A 16,638-nucleotide genomic window follows, 5' to 3' on the forward strand; every position below is an offset into this window, starting at 1 on the left:
ATTATAATTTAGCACAATTTACTAGCGGGAAAAATGCCGACACCACTTGAATGCAAGTAAAGCTGTATATTGAGCAAGAACTTTGAGTTGTCTGAGCTTCGTCTAATAAGCCCACATGCTACAGTATTCAATTAAAAAAGACAGAAGCTGAAATGTTTTAAAATGATTACTAGCAGTATTAACATTGGAAAAAAAATTACATAATATTAGTGATGTCGAGCGCCACTCTTACGTTATGTTTTGATACTATAGAACCCTTTTACTGAGACAGTAGCTACTTCATGATGGTGTTATAAATGTGCAATACATCTCTTGGGTAATAATTATCTGAGCTTGAAAATAGCCCTCCCAAATCTGGTTTTGTACTTAAAATACAGAGTGATAAATTCCTCATAGTATTAAGAGCCAACTGCGCCAAAAACAAAAGCACTCGTGAGCATCTTTCACTTTAAGGTTTGCGTTTAAAACGTCTACATAGGTAGGCAGAGAAGCTAAGGCGACTAAAAATGGCTGAAGAGGACTGATCAGAGCCGGTTCATGAGGAGCCTGGCCACTTCCTGTTCCTCTCGTTATATCAAAAACAAGACCTCTAAACAGCAGAGGGCGCCCGCGAGTGAGTCCTCAATGAATGGGAAGAAATGGCGCTCAACGGCTAAAAACGAAAAGTTAAAATAGTTTCTAATCACTCGCCCAGAACGTTTCTTTAATTTTAGAAAGTAGAAAGATGTATTTTACTAAAAAAAAAGAAATCTTACCTATATATTTCCTTTTTTCTACAGCAAACGGATTTTGGGCAGCAGGAGGCGGGCTCTATCTCTCTATACGGCTCTGGAGGTGCCGTTTTAAACTCTTATAACTCGAGTTTAAAAGCTCTCCAAAATATAACAGCAGTCTTAAAATGATTTATGATGTTCAGTGTTCATGAAATGATTGCATTCTTTTACATTAAAAATGTTTAAGCATTTATAAACTATGATTTTGCTCAAATGCTTCATATGAACCCATTCATTTTGGACTCACTCGGGAGCGCCCTCTAGCGTTTGAGAAAACCGGAGGACATTGCAGAGTGGGAATTCTCATCTCTACAAGTTCTCTGGACTGATCACCATCACAGCCAGCATTCCTTGTGGGCGGTCCCAACACTTCAGCTCCTTTGTGCTCCCACAGACAGACTGAGCGAGACGAGCGAGCGGACGGGCTGCTGGAGGCTCTCAGATAACGGGTGAGTTAAGATTGTTAAGACAGCTCGTTGTCACTCCGGTTAATTGGGTGACTGATTCAGCTGGTAATTTATAAGAAAATTCAATTCAGCGTTTCTGGCCTGCAAGCGTTTTGCTTGCTGCGTCACTACTGCACTTGAGATACAAAAATAGACGGATATTCACTGGATAAGAAGCTTCCAGCGTTGTGTTGCTTTAAAGTGGATTCGGTTTTATCGAAACGAGTTTTCAAATAGAATTCACCACATGAACGCCATTTTCAGCATGACGAAGGGTAACGGCCAGCTGTCAGATAACTGTACAAAATAAGCGGTAATGGTACAGTTTTTAAACCTGCTTAACCCACGTTTTATTTCTGCCTTGTCGAGGAACACCAGTAAAGTAGTACAACGCCTGAAGACGGCAGTTAGATAATACAACACATTTCACAGGCTCTTCTGTTTGTGTTTTTGATTCAGTCTGCTGTCACCCCGTAACGCAATAACGCTCACCTGCATTTTTTCTTCATGCTTTATTGAACAGAGTAATAATGTTCATAAAAAGAGTGACAATTTAACAGCAACTGAGTGCACAAGAGTTACAAAAAATATCAATTTATAAGTGGTACTGTGTACAAGAGAAACATTTTTTTTGACTGAATTAAGGGGTGCATATACATTTCAAGGTCCTTTTTAAAATAAAAAATAGATAGATGCAATAGATACAATCTCAAAAGAGATGGTTAGTTAATTCATCATATCAGTGACCGAGGGAGCAGTCTGACATTAGCAGGGTTGAATTTTACTAGTTTATATATAGTGTATATTATTTATTGGATAACAAAGGAGAAAATCTTTGCTAAGCATCCAAATGTACTTAAAAGCTATGTTGTCAAACTTGTTATTGCAAAAGCTAAAACAAGCAGAAACATATTTGAGTTCTAAGCTGTCAGTTTTAGTACATTAGTAAGAGCAGGGAGATGACTCTGCTGGACCCTGCCTCTCAGGTCGCCACCCCTGATTTAGAGTTTTAGTTTAGCGTCTGTTTAGTACATAAGTCAACGTTTTCTGTGTTCCTGTGCAAGACCAACATACTAGGGGATTTAAAACAGAAAAAAAATGGTTACATACAAAATAAAAAAATTTGCTTGTCATGCCAATGATCAACAAACCATGAAATTCTGTCGAATAAGTAAGTAAACCAAATGAAATCAAATTACAGTCTTCCTAGATGTTTATGGTAACCTAAAGCAGATTTTCTGTTAGGCTAGATATTTTTTCCCACTGTTTACTCTTATTTGCTCTTGTCACAATGCATTGCCAAAACAAAAAGTTGTAGGTTATAAACAGGTCCAAAATGATTCTAAGTCAGGAAGAGCTGTCAATAGAGGAGACATGCTGTAGTCTGTCACCTTATGCTCAGTCAGCACCATCCTCTGATTAAAGGTAGTTTACAACAGTCTCTGATGCCATATTGCCTTTCTGGACCATTGTTGGTTACATTATCTAGACGAGACCAGACGAAAGTCGCTTATTCTTGAGCTCCTGTATAAGTTTGCTGCGTCGTGGAAATAAACACTGGTGGACCACATATGCAGTAACTGTCTAGGCTGGCTGGGTATGGCTTTAGCTGTTTTTTTACACATAGGCCAAATGCTGCTGTGGCACATTGCTGCCCTCCAATGTGTGTTGTGCTGATTGTGGATATAAACAAAGGTGGAGCAGAAGGACAGCAGTGCTAAGTAGAGATGAAACGATATTAAAATTTCATATCATGATTATCATGACCAGAATTATCACGATTATCGATATTATCACGATATTGTTCAAAAGCGTTGAAAAGTAAAATAAATAAATACTGATACACAAACTGAAATTCGTTTCACCATTACTATTATTATTATTACTGTTGTAAATTATTATTATTATTACTGCTGTAATTATTATTATTATTATTATTATTATTAATTACAATAATTAGGGATTTCCCTGCATAGAGAATTAAATCTCCACCAACTCTGAGGTGGGTCTTAATGGAAAATTATTACTTCTAAGAAGTGTTGCACTCGGGGGATTTCTGTCCTAACTGCAACTGCAGCATTATTGTGCCGTTGTGGCGCTGAACCCCTAATCAACACTGCACCAGGAAAAACAGCCAAAATCACAGAGGAATTGCATGACCGTGCTGTGAGCTGCAGACAGTGTAGAACTCACACAGCGTGTCTCCACCTGTTGAGCTGCTTCTCTAAAAGCATTTTAAAACTAAAACATAACTTAAAATTAACATGCATCTGAGCTGTGGCAGAAACACTCCTAAAGTTTAATCTCTGAAACTCTGCTTTTCCCAAAAGCGGCACACAGCGTTTACTCGCGCAAGGTCCCGTCTCAAAGCACACTATCTTAGTGCACTTCGTAGATCATGAAATAGCAAATCCTTCACCCAAAGAGTGCAAGAAATGTTCGACTAAGTCATCTATAATCAACATTAACAACAGGTTACAAATTCACTATTTAAAACTCAACTGCTTGTTAATGATGATCGTGTTTGTTTGAACAGTAGCGCACTATGTAGGGGACACTGAGTGATTTGAGACAGTTATTCTCTTCTCAGAAAGTAAACACAGCAAGCGAGAAAGGGGAGCTGTGCAGGTTGAACCTCTGCAGCGTCTCGTTCCAGAGCTTGTGTGACTGTTAACTCAGAGCTCATTTTGGAGACACTGCTCCACAGAAATATGTGTTAAAAGCTTTAGTTTCGATTCACAGCTGATTCACCGATTGTTTTTTTTTGTTTTTTTTTGACGCTAAAAGCTTCATTTTATGTTATTAACGAACCATAAGCATAAGTTAAACCACACAAACCATGACATTTCTTCTATTGCGAAGTCTCCACAGACTTCTCCGTTAAAGTTAACCTTGCATTCTCTAAAAAGTAGCAGGTGGTGGTCGCGAAGATGACTCGTAAGGTTTGATGTGCTGCCCCCTTTCGCCGCTATTTTCTTTCGGCCTGTTCTGCAGACAGGGTGGTCATTTTCAATTAACTTGCCTTCTGCATCCTTATAAAACCCAAAACATGACCAAACGTCAGACTTGGTCTTCATAGAAGGCTGAAATATCTCCGAATCTGTCACTACATTCCGCCATGTTCTCTCTTCTCTCCCTCTCACCCCTTCTCACCCAATAGGTCTTAAATAAATTAGGGATGTACCAATATGGAAAATGTGGGCTGATACCAATATCTGATATTTTTTTTATACAACAGTTAGTTCTGGCCACGCAAGCTGATTGCTTGAGAAGTGTTCTAGCCATGCTGTTATTTCGCCATTACATTACAGTTTTTTCACAAACACTGTATCACTCCATTGAGACGCCGTTGCTAAGCAATGACTTTGACAGCTTTAGGAGACGCTCATGCCATTCAAACGTTTTTACTTCTTACTTTCTTACACAAACAGAAAATGGATACTTTTAAGATCACAGTTGACTTACAGCCGATTTAGTCAGACTCTGAAGATGAGACTACACTAAATTCCGAAACTATCATTACCACTGAGCAAGCTTTTCAGTCTGCAGCTGTGACAGAAGCACAACTAAACAACCTGGAATTAGCCAGAAATGAACCGAATACCATTCGCCAAACAAAATGGGCTGTAAGATGCTTTACAGACTGGCTGGAACAAAACAGCTTTAATACTGATCTAGCGAAAATCACAGCTGTGATGTTATTTCGTGATAACACACTCCCTCTCGTGTTCTATTGCTTAAATATACATATCTGCTGAAGCTGATATTTTTCTAGTGCATATGTGCTGATGCCAATACAGGCACATTTATAAACGTAGAAATTGGGCTTGAATCCACCTATATTAACACTGCAGAGAAATGTAACACTTATTTGTAGAAAGCAGGGGTAGACAGATATTAAATAACTGCACTGGATACACTTGGCATCAAGCAAATTAATCTTGTAGCCAGAATTATGGAAACCATGTTCATGGTGCATACGTTGTATTTTCAATGATTAAGCATGTCTCAGTACCAAAACCAGTCAGATGTTGCTTTAAAAAAAAATGGCCTTTGGAAAAACAAATTTTCCTCACCTTTTTAAATAACAGAAAATATGTAGTTGCTAAAGTTTCAAAAGGAAACAATTGGCTCCCCAGTCCATAGAATCTGTTTATAGAAACCAAACAAAAAGAGCCTGTTTTAACCTCTACCTGCATTATTTAAGCCCCGCCCATTCACACTGAAGTTATAAGTAATTTTTTGACCCATATTACTTTTTGAATAAGGCACAATATTGGGCAGCCAATCAGAACAGAGGTCATTCACGACAGAGAAACAAAAACGGCCTGTTTAATTCTAAGAGATAAAGAGAGGTTGAAAAATGGTCATATAAAAACGAATTATGATTTTTGGTACATATAAATCATACAAATTTTATAAATGGACCTCAGAAAAAACAGAAATAAATGTGGTATAAAACTTTTAAAAACCTCTCTGTCAGGTTTGCTATCGCTGTGGTAACGTTAATGTTACAGCCGGTACATTCCGATAAAATCTGATTTGATGCAGTTAGTTCCATGCCCGCCAAACAAACTGGGTGAAAAACAAAGGGTGAAAAGTAGTTGTTTTGTTATTAATGAGGGCTATTTGTGAAAATATGACATTTCAAAGGGCCCTGTGGTCTGTTTAAAGGGAAAAAAGGTCATATTCACACAGGATTAGAAAGTGTGTAATCTGTTTAAACCGTACGTAGGTCTCATGATATACGCGCCTTCACACTGGACTAACATCAGAGAGAGCTACAGTAGTTTCTATTTAAAATTCTTTTTGCGTTAGTAGGTGATTTTGCAGCATCAGACACTGACATCCAATTGCACGCATTTCCTTGCAGCATGTTTTATGGGTCTGAAGTGAAACACTTCTTGGTTATTTTGCTTAATAGTCAAATACTTTCAGTGTTGGTGGTTCTTGGCCATGTTAAGTTACGAAACGCACCTCTAAATGCTAGGTGAAATTTTTAAAACGTTATATGGACAGCATTCAGGTATTCAGGCTCTATTGTTCTTCTCAAAGTGACAGCGCATTTAGCCAGCAGGATTAGTTAAGGAATAGAACATGAGAGGGAGTGTGTTATCGTGAAATAACATCACGGCTGTGATTTGGCCACAGGCACGTGCCGAAGGCGATGTGATGTTGTTCGCGATAACACACAACCTCGAGTGCTCTATTGCTTTTATACAACAGTTAAATAAATAAAGTAAGAAATAAATAAATTGGGCTGTGAACGTGGCATTTAATATGTTTTAATGTTAGCAATTCCTTCTGCCAAATTATAGTTCCTTAACAAGCAGCTTGTTGCTACGTCAGAGTAACGTGCTTCTTACACTAAATTTTGAAACTGTCATTACCGGCAGCTGTGACAGAAGAACACCTAAACAACCTGGAATTACCCAGAAATGAACTGAATACCATTCGCCAAACGTGTAGTCTCGTCTTCAGAGTCTGACCAAATCGGACTGAGCCATAAAACTGCCACAATATCAAGTTTAGCTCAGTTTTGTCAATTTCTGCTAGATCAATATTAATGTTGTTTTGTTTCAGCCAGTGTGTACAGCATTTTACAGCCCATTTTGTTTGGTGAATAGTATTCGGTTCATTTCTGGCTAATTCCAGGTTGTTTAGGTGTTCTTCTGTCATAGCTGCTGACTGAAAAGCATGCTCAGTGGAAATGACAGTTTTGGAATTTAGTGTAGTCTGATCTTCAGAGTCAAATCAGCTGTAGGTCAAATGTGATTTTAAAAGTATCCATTTTCTGTTTGTGTGCAAAGTAAGAAGTAAAAACGTTCAAATGGCTTGAGCGTCTCCTAAAGCTGTCCAAGTCATTGCTTAGCAACAGCATCTCAGCGGAGTGATACAGTGTTTGTGAAAAAAACGTGATGTTATGGCGAAATAACAGCATAGTTAGAACGCTTCTCAACCAATCAGCTTGCATGGCCGGAACCAACTGTTGTATAAAGTGTAATAACCTAGGCCTATATGTAAATGTGCATGTCACCTCTGGATCTAAATTCCAATTGATAATAGGCCTGAGCGACGATAGGGCAGTGTAACTGAGATAAGTAACCCGATGGCGATGTGTAAAAGGCGTTTTGGGAAAAGAACAGAGAGAGAACTAGAGAGGATTAATTTTCTGTTAAGTGGCTTGTAAATATTTTACCATATAGAAAAAGATACAACTGCTTCCACACAGACTGTTGAGCTTTATTTAAGGCTTTATTTGGCTACCTCTAACTTGCTTGCCTGCCAACGATAAATCTGACACATCAACACAATGAAAGAGGCTTCATATAAGAGTCATTGTAGAAATAAACCCAGAAAATAACTGCAGCAGAACAGATATTTCAGAATAAGCATGTAAACACTTTCTGAAATTTCTACAATATCAAGTCATTTTTTTGTTGTTTTGTTGTCAACTTCATTTTCTCTCTGCTAGGCGCTGTAATGCTAGCTTTCCCTTACTGTACGTAAATCTAAGCTTGCCTCAAAGTGACTCGCTGCACTAAAACACAAGCTAAAGTTGACTAGATATTACTCTAGAGCAGCTAAGTTAACTCAAACGTGGAGGCTACTGCGTGTGACGTGAGTAAAATGTGCAATTTCCTGTATAGCTTAAGTGTGCGGGTGGTCAGCTGAAATATATTGTATCGACATTGTATTGTTTATAATATGGAAAGCGCGTGGTCATAGCATTTAAAACCACTTGCAGTCAGAGGTTTCTCCAGCAGGGAGTGCTATTAGGATGCAAGTCGCCATGAAATCTGCAACTAGCAGAAGCTTGTCGATAATCACAATTTTGTTAACTAGAAAAAAAATGTTTTCATGCTTTAATGTGTTCATTTTTTTGATGTCGCCCAGCATTAACATTAGCATTACCCTTCACAGAAACTAAAGGGCTGAGCCCAAGCCCTGAAAAACAGCCCCAGACCATAATCTCTCCTCCACCAAACTGTACTGTTACTTTACTAGGCATTCCGGTAGGTAATGTTCTCCTGGCATCTGCCAAAGCCAGATTCATCCATCAGACTGCCAGTGAAGATTCATCACTCCAGAGTACATGTTTTCACTGCTTCAAAGTCCAGTGCTGACATGCTTTACACCACTCCAGACGATGCTTGACATTGCGTATAGTATATGTGTATAGTATAATATATAGCGTATACTGCTTTGTGGCTGAGCTGTTGTTGCTCCTAGACCCTTCCATATAAAATCAAGCTGTGTGCTAGATATATATACGCACACACACCCATTTTGTATGTCCATGCTTATTTCAAGGTGACAATGGCAAGCCGCATTCTACATGTGTTACAACAGCATAGGTGCAAAATCAGAGAGTGTGGGTGCTAGACTGGTTTGCTAGACAAACAAATGTCTGCTTTTAAAAGCAGATCAGTCCCTGAACAGTTAAGTGTTGTTAAAAGGTTTTCAGTTTCCAGTTTCTTGCATAAAGGAAAGCTGAATAGCACTGAGGAAGCCATATTGATTTCTTTTTCTGATATTTATGTGGGTGTGTTTGTATACACTGGCCAGTGTTTCATTTTATCTTGACTGCCTGGCATCTGCCATTTCTATTAAACAATGTTTTACTAGACTTCTTGTAAAGTTTTAATCTATAGCTGAATAATAAGATACAAAAAAGTGGATTAAAAAAGGAAAACATTAAAGAAACTCCTTCTCAGAGATTAAATAGAGCTGACAGTTGTGAACCATAGATGAAGAAGCAGTTGACTAAATTTCTCTGTTAAAATAACTTGGGGATATAGTATGACATGCAATAGGGTGATATAATTTTACAGTGAATTTAAATTTGTTAATGCTATGTAACTCAATATTGAATAAGACATTATAATATGTATAAGAACGGTTATAGGAAATAATCATTATTTCTTTTATTATTTTATTATGATCTGATTGGATGTTCTATGTGGGTGTTTTAAGTCTTGTTATTTACCAAAAAGTAGAACCACTGAAATTTTCACTGTGCTAATCCTGGTTAAATATTCATATACTTTTACACTTCTATATACTGGCAGTCAATGCAGTAATGAAAAAAGCTGGGACTAATTAATAATTCATAGTGTGTACTTTATATGGTTTTAACATTCAAAATGTTCAAAAATGAACATTTGAAAAATGAAAGTGGATATCATCATAAGTTAATGAGTAATTTCTTCTCTCTCTCTCTCTCTCTCTCTCTCTCTCTCTCTCTCTCTCTCTCTCAGAAGTCTACTTGCTGCAAGATGAAAGGCTTTGTGGGAGTGAGTGTGGTGTTTGGTATAGCCCTGCTTGGTCTGGGTATGTACGGCATACTTGTGCTGCAAGGCAAAAGTGGTTATTGGAGTTAGCAGAAACATCCTTTTTTCTGTGCACACTATCACAATCACAATCTCAATCACAGCAACCTTAAATAAATATCACTACCTCATCAAATGAAATCAAATAAAAAATAAAATAAAATAAATAAAAATCAAATAAAATAAAGTAATTGTGACTAATGAGCTTTCCTGGATTACCCTTTAGCTTGTTTAGTTGGTTAGCCTGTGAAATACACAGACCATTTTTTTTAGTATTTCAGCAAGTGTCAGTTTCAGTGTCCTATGAGATGTGAAAACATCATCATGTCACTTTTATGCCATCTTATCCTGCTTTATTTCAAAGCAGAAAATAATCAAAATTTAGTTTGCTTAGATGGGCACCAGACCTGTCCAGGGTGTATCCTGCCTTCCGCCCAATGACGGCTGGGATAGGCTCCAGCACCCTCCCACGACCCAGAAGGATAAGTGGTTTAGAAAATGTGTGTGTGTACGTGTACATGGGCACCAAATGAGCCCTCATTCAATAAATGTCAAACGATCTAACAATTGCTAAACTTTAAACATTGCTGTAACAAGGACAGGGCTGGTTAGCATTAGCTTAGCTAGGATGATAACTGCTGTGCTCACCACAGAACGTATTTGATTCTGACTAACTAAAACACCAACACAATTTAGATGATAATGGTTAAAATCTGAGAGAGAGAAGTCAGTCAACGGGTGTTAAAGAGATAGAAAGGCAAAATTAAATCTGTTCTGTGGTGTTTGGATCTGGAGCTTGATCGGCCAACTTAACCTTAGCTTAGTGAGCAGGCTACAGACCCAACCAGTGCTGTACACCACAATACTGATTTGAGTTGGCTGTACAGGCCATTCATACTGCTGTACTCATTTATAAATACTAGCATAGTTTTTAAACACCATGGTTTACCTTATTATCATTATGCCATCCATCCCTGTGTTGGAGAGTGGTTAAGACAGTGCACTCCCAGAAGCTTGTTATGTAGGAAGACATTGTGGCTGAATGTTTGTGTCAATTTAATAAAAACTTTCAGAAAGAGTTTACATATTTGAGAAAAGATTTCTCCTGGTTCTGTCTTAGCTAATTTAAATTGCTAGGCCTTGTTAAGTGCTCTCTATTTCTATTGATATGCCAGAGCAGAAAGCTGTCAGTGTAAATATATGATCATGTTTCAAAAGAATGGAAAATATCTAGTGTATTAAATGTAGATAATAGGGCTTACCGCAATCTCTCATTAATGCAGTTAAAAAAATCAGTGCCGTTACTGCAGGTTCTTTTTGACCTGATGAATTCAAGCTACAAATTGAATGCGTACCACTTTAGGCTTCTACCCACATCCCATCATTTATCAAAACTTTGGGTGACATACATTTTAGTCGCTCCTGTTGAGATGAGGCTGTTGGCCCACCCGTTTGTATCACTCACAATTGACCTTAGCGGCTAGCATACCCAGAGGATTATTATTGATGTCATGTTGGTTGAATACTGTATTATTTTGTATTATAGTGAAAATGACCTTGGACCTTTTTTTTGGCTGGAAATTATAGAAGCAATCTGGCAACCCTGATATAGCCCTCTATTTTTTGAACAGCCTGAGCAGATGAGATGAGAGCACACCAAGAACAAAAATAAGCTTCCACTGTAACATTAATAGTCAGACAATAAACTAGCAAGCTTTTCAGTTCATCACGCAATAAAAGTTAAATAATCAACTAGACATCAATTGCTATTGCATCAATTGAACAGTACTAAGAAGAGCGGCTGATTATGCTAGCACTAGCTTAACAGGCTAGAAATGTAGCTCAACACACCACACAACTGTTTAGATTGTTTTTTTTTTTTCCTTCCAAGACCAGTTTCTTGCTCAGATTTGAGTCTAAATTTGCCTGAGTGGCGCATCAGTGAACTGGAATTGCTAGTGATATATTTTAGCCTGCTCACTAATTTAATGTTAAACTTTGGTGCTAACAAGGCCACTATAATGGAGCACACTATAGTATAGCAAGAGTAGCTTAGCTCAGTTGTTTTCAATCCTAGTCCTGGGGACTCTCTCCTGCACAGTTTCTGGTTTTCTCTGCCTCAAACACACCTGATCCAGCTTATAAAGGGCTTGAAAATGACCTGAAGAGTTGTGTGTTGGCGTAGGCAATAGTTGTAAATGTGCAGGGCAGTGGATTCCATTGAAAACCACTGGCTTAGCTAATGGGTTTGCACACAGAAACATTCCTATAATTATGTCTTAGTGTTTAACCTAACAACATACTTGGTATTTCAGTCAGTGACTAGTAAGCGTACTAAATAAAATGGCCAATGAGTGTAGAGACAAGGTAGGTGTACCTAAAAAATGGACGACTCTGTACCACACAAAGTGTGTCTGTGGTCTGCAGACTGCAGACGAACCCTTCATCCATTCTCACTCAGTGTAGTGTCTTATGGTTGTATAGTATTTACAGTTGCTACTATGAAACACAAGTGCCTTAATGTGCTGCAGACATGACTGAGAAGTATCAAGTAGTGCAGCTAGGATATATAGAAGAGCTGAAGTTAGAAATAATATTTCTTGTTTCTCAGTGTTGCCAACATGTTTCCACATTGTTCACTGAACAGAAAATACTTTACCTTATGTAGAAGACTTTTGCTTTTAAGTGACCAAAGCAGCTGTTTTTTTTTTTTCTTCATAAAAATATTTAGAAATGTACTCCATCTTCTGTAATTTTATTCCTTTGTGCTTTTGAATTTGATTTCATAAAAGTAAGTGTTAAGCCATTTGATCTCTTATTCAGATAGATGACTGGCCAAGTAATTCTCATTCTAATGATCACCATTCTTTATGTAAATCTAAAGTACGTATCAGCTCTCTTTTTTGCTTTCATCTATGTTGACCAGATTTTTTTCCATACAGTAAAAGCTTCCTTTCTGACTTAGCTAAATAAAACAAGTTTGGCCATACTGCTCTACTGGCAAGTATGGCATCAACTTTTAATGCAAGATTAGTTGTAACCTGTGCACTATGATGACGCAATTGACACACTTATCAATCTACAGTTGTATTTTGTCATTTGACCAGGGGTAAGGGCGTACAGTGACCGGCCACTTTAGTACACCTCCTTGTATCTACGCTCATTGTTCATTTTATGAGCTCCACTTACCACAAAGGTGCACTTTGCAGCTCTTCAGTTATACACTAGGGTCCGTTTCCTAAATGCTGCTAGCCCCCTTATACCCTATTCTTCAGTGGTCAGGATCCACACAGGACCACTGCAGAACAGGTATTATTTGAGTGGTGGATCATTCTCAGCACTGCAGTGACACTGATGTGGTGGTGATGTGTAAGTATGTGTTGCGCTGGTACAAGTGGATCAGACATAGCAGTGCTGCTGGAGCTTTTAAACACCTCAGTGTCACTGATGGACTGAGAATAGTCCACCATCCAAAAATATCCAGCCAACAGTGTCCTGAATGTAAGCGTAATGAAGGACTAGAGGATGACTAAATGTGCAGCAACAGGTGAACTACTGTCCTGTTAGACATTCCCACCATCAAGGTGGGGATGTCTAACAGGACAGTAAGTGGACACAGTGTTTAACCTTTTTAAAAAATGTATTTTTGAGTGCAGGGGGTCTTAAACATTACTGAAAACATGCTAGACAAACAACATGATTATCTTTTAGATTTTAATGTAGAAGAAGAGATGAACTGGCAAGAAAGTTTGAAGAACTACAGAAAGAACATTTTTATATTTTGATCAGTTGCTTTTATATGAAATCCTTCACTGCTATAGCTGAACTTGGACTGCATGAGAATTGTATTTATTTACATGTTGTTTTCTCTTCATCTGATTCACTTTTTCATATCCACAGGCTCTGCGATTAAGTGTTACAAGTGTCGGGACTACACTGGAAGTTGCACTAAAACCCAGGATTGCAGGTTTGAAGACTCCTGCCTGACGCTGAATGAGAGAGGTGATTCAGCTAACTCTCACTGTCACAGACAATGTCATGCAAACCCTTTATATCACTAACTTGCACACATACTTTTTACTTACTGAAAATTGTCTTTAAACCTTAATTTCTCTCTCTCCTCCACAGGTGGTGAGACGTACCGGCAGTGTGTAAGACATTCGGACTGTGACTACAACCTGCTCTCACAGATGTTTCCCCAGGTCTCCAGTTTCACATTCAAATGCTGCAGTTCTGACCTGTGTAACGGGGCTTCCACGACCACGATCAGTAGCTCGGTGCTGGGCTTACTGGTCTCCTTGGCAGTGTGGTGGTGGTGCGTCCTCTGAGCTACCCTGCTGTTTAAAAGAAATAAATGCTGCCCCCTGCTGTGCATACTGCTACTAGGCCTGAGCAACTCTGTAAAGGTGTTGGAGATGAACCAAATCACTTAAAAACTAAAATTAAGTTTCTGTGGTGACCACATGCTTAATTAATGCTACAGCACAAGTTGTTCAAATTTTAAAATAGCTCTTTCCAGCTGAAGTTGAAGATGAACACGAAACACTCAAATTGAATTTAAACAGTGGTCACCTGCTGATTTACTGTAATGGTAAAATGTAAGTGGGAATGTAAGTTAAAGTAGGATAAATAGGGGAAAAAACTGGAGACACTGAAAACTACATTTCTCACGTTTATCAACCAGCACCACTTTAGATTTCAGGGTTTGTCATCATTGCCCTAAAACAGATTATCGCCCTCTGATTTTCAGACAAATAAATTTCTTCAATGCACAGTACACCTCTGAAGGCGTGCATCATTTTGTAGTTGGCGTTATGCCTTATAAGGAACTGAGTTTAAGCAGTTGTTCATAATGGATAAAATTAATGGTATTTTAAAAAAAAAAACCATCGCACCCTGTGGTAAACAAAAATGTTACAAACACGACACGTGTGCTATGTACAACTCCTCCAAAATGTCACTACATCCTCTGAATTATGAGGCAGTTAAGTGGTCTAAACCGAGAATTTGTAGTGAGTTCAGTACTGTCCTCTGGGTTTGTCAGATTCTAGAGGGTTCCTGAGCAAGCTCAAAATAAATAGGTTTTTGTGTAAAATTGTATTTGTAAATGCTTAGTCATTTTTAAACAGAAAAATGCATTTGTTTTCTCAACACAGAACAGTACTAAAATTTCTAACAATATCCTATGTACACTCATGACATCAGTGAGAGCAAACAGCTTCATTTAGCCAATGAACTGATCAGGCAGCCAACTAATCAACGATCAGTAGCAGTAGTGCTTTTTGCTGTGGAAAAACTGAACCATACTGGTAAGTTTTCTTTGAGAAATATTTTGAAGTCATGTTTTCAGTATAATGGGAAAAAATACAAAGTAGCCAGGCTTCTCATAAACTGGCGTGGTCAAAAACTAATAATGCTACTCACATACCATAAGCGAGCTGTCACTCCTGCAAATTGCGTCCTGGATTTTTGTTGACCACAAGGTACAATGGCAGTGATTTTGATTCTCGAAAACAGAAATAATTGTTCTTGTAGGGAAAAAACAGTTTGAGTTATTTGGGCATGATGCTGACTACAAAATGATGTCCTCAGTGTTCTATAAAGGAACGGGCAATACTAAATCAGCCCAAGCCTTATCAATGCTGGCCTTTTGCATCTCAGAACTTTTTTTAATCGGCATGTTCATGTGTGTGCACTAACAGGAGTAGAAAATGTGCTTTTTGTATTGATTGATGAATCTTTAGTTAATGGTATGTGACAGTATTGAGTTGTTTGTTGGTTTGTTTGTTTGAGAGGGTGAAAAATTTGCACGTTAATCCTATTAAGACTGTTATGTTAAAGTGAAGTCGTATGTTACTGCTGCTTCACATTAATACATTTCAGTGAGCTTCCAGCATACAAGTAAAGGGTTTTAATATGCTTTACAGAAAAGCATATGGCTGATTTGCCCAACAGCCCGTTTTCAAAAAAAGTTTTTAACCTAATTGTAAAAAAAAAAACTTACTGTTTGTGTCCAATAAAGTGGACAATGTAAAGCCAAAGTGGCCTCAGTTTCTTTCACTCATTCAGGAATTCCACTGAATAAAAGATTTCATTTAAGTGTATTTGTCTGTTGCTGAAGAGAAAGCACTGACCACAAACAAAAGACCAAAGGGGCTACACTACAGGGTTTCTTATTCATTAAGCTTATCAGTGTAAGGGTGTCAGTCTAGAATAAGATTCCCCTTTAATTTACTATGACTTTACTGACAGGAACAGATCCTTGATCAGCACTCCTAATCTGAAGAGGTGAATATGGGGCATTATTTGGACTGTCACTTGCTGGCTAAATTCACAGACTCACTATTCTGAACGTTGCTTATGCTCTCATTCAATGCCACATTCCTTTTCTCCATGGTTTCCAGTCATTTTAATGATTAACTTAAAAGTACACTAGGTATTGACATTTTCTTGTCAGTTGAACAAATACTTTGACTGACCGGTGCTCACATGACTGGCCATTCAGTATGTCATAACAACAAGGTAGTGGTATCCAGTAGCACCCTGACCAGAGTCAACTTTCACTTGAATACAAAAAGCCTCGGAAGCCTCATAATCTGAATTAATCATGAAGTATTTCATTGTTGAAGTATTTCACTGCTGCTTCTGGTTGGCAGCTTCCAAATGACGATGAACAAATCAGTGAGCAGGAGAGAGAGACGGCCGAAAAGAATAGTGAAGCGCTTCCTCTTGAGAGCTGGCCACTTGGCATCTGCTCTGTGGTGAGAGAGATGAGCACCATGCTGGGAAAGCAGAGAGCTGAGCTCAGACATACACAAGTGCGCCTTAGAGGCCAGACTGAGAGAATCTAAGGCACAGGTCCAGGAGCTGAAAGCAGAGAACCAAGTGTTCAGATGAAGAACTGACAAGAAAGTTTGAAGAACTACAGAAAGAACATCAAGGTAAGAGGATCAAACAGTGTTTCCTCCCCAAACGAGGAAAGTCACAATACATGGAAGCAGTTTTTTTGTTCGCTTTTCAATGAATGACCCCCCTCAGGGACCCCCACATCGACGTCAAAACTGGCCAGAAAAGCATTTTTCTGAC

The 16,638-nt window shown here is 38.3% G+C and overlaps 1 protein-coding gene across 2 annotated transcripts; it reads left to right on the forward strand.

Annotated features, from left to right (window-relative positions):
* Positions 1 to 1,075: 1,075 nt before the first annotated feature.
* On the forward strand, positions 1,076 to 15,593 carry LOC118817375 (CD59 molecule (CD59 blood group)). 2 transcript variants are annotated; one of them, XM_036584013.1, is made up of 4 exons: positions 1,076 to 1,222; positions 9,481 to 9,553; positions 13,453 to 13,554; positions 13,681 to 15,593. In XM_036584013.1, exons 2-4 carry the CDS (start codon positions 9,499 to 9,501, stop codon positions 13,878 to 13,880), a joined length of 357 nt encoding a protein of 118 aa, XP_036439906.1. In that variant the 5' UTR covers positions 1,076 to 1,222; positions 9,481 to 9,498; the 3' UTR covers positions 13,881 to 15,593. The 2 variants fall into 2 exon arrangements, with proteins under 2 accessions (XP_036439906.1, XP_036439907.1); XM_036584014.1 differs by having other exon boundaries at positions 1,090 to 1,222; positions 9,484 to 9,553.
* Positions 15,594 to 16,638: the final 1,045 nt, after the last annotated feature.

Source organism: Colossoma macropomum, unplaced genomic scaffold (genome assembly GCF_904425465.1).
Source record: "Colossoma macropomum unplaced genomic scaffold, Colossoma_macropomum, whole genome shotgun sequence".
Taxonomy (NCBI): Eukaryota; Metazoa; Chordata; class Actinopteri; order Characiformes; family Serrasalmidae; genus Colossoma; species Colossoma macropomum.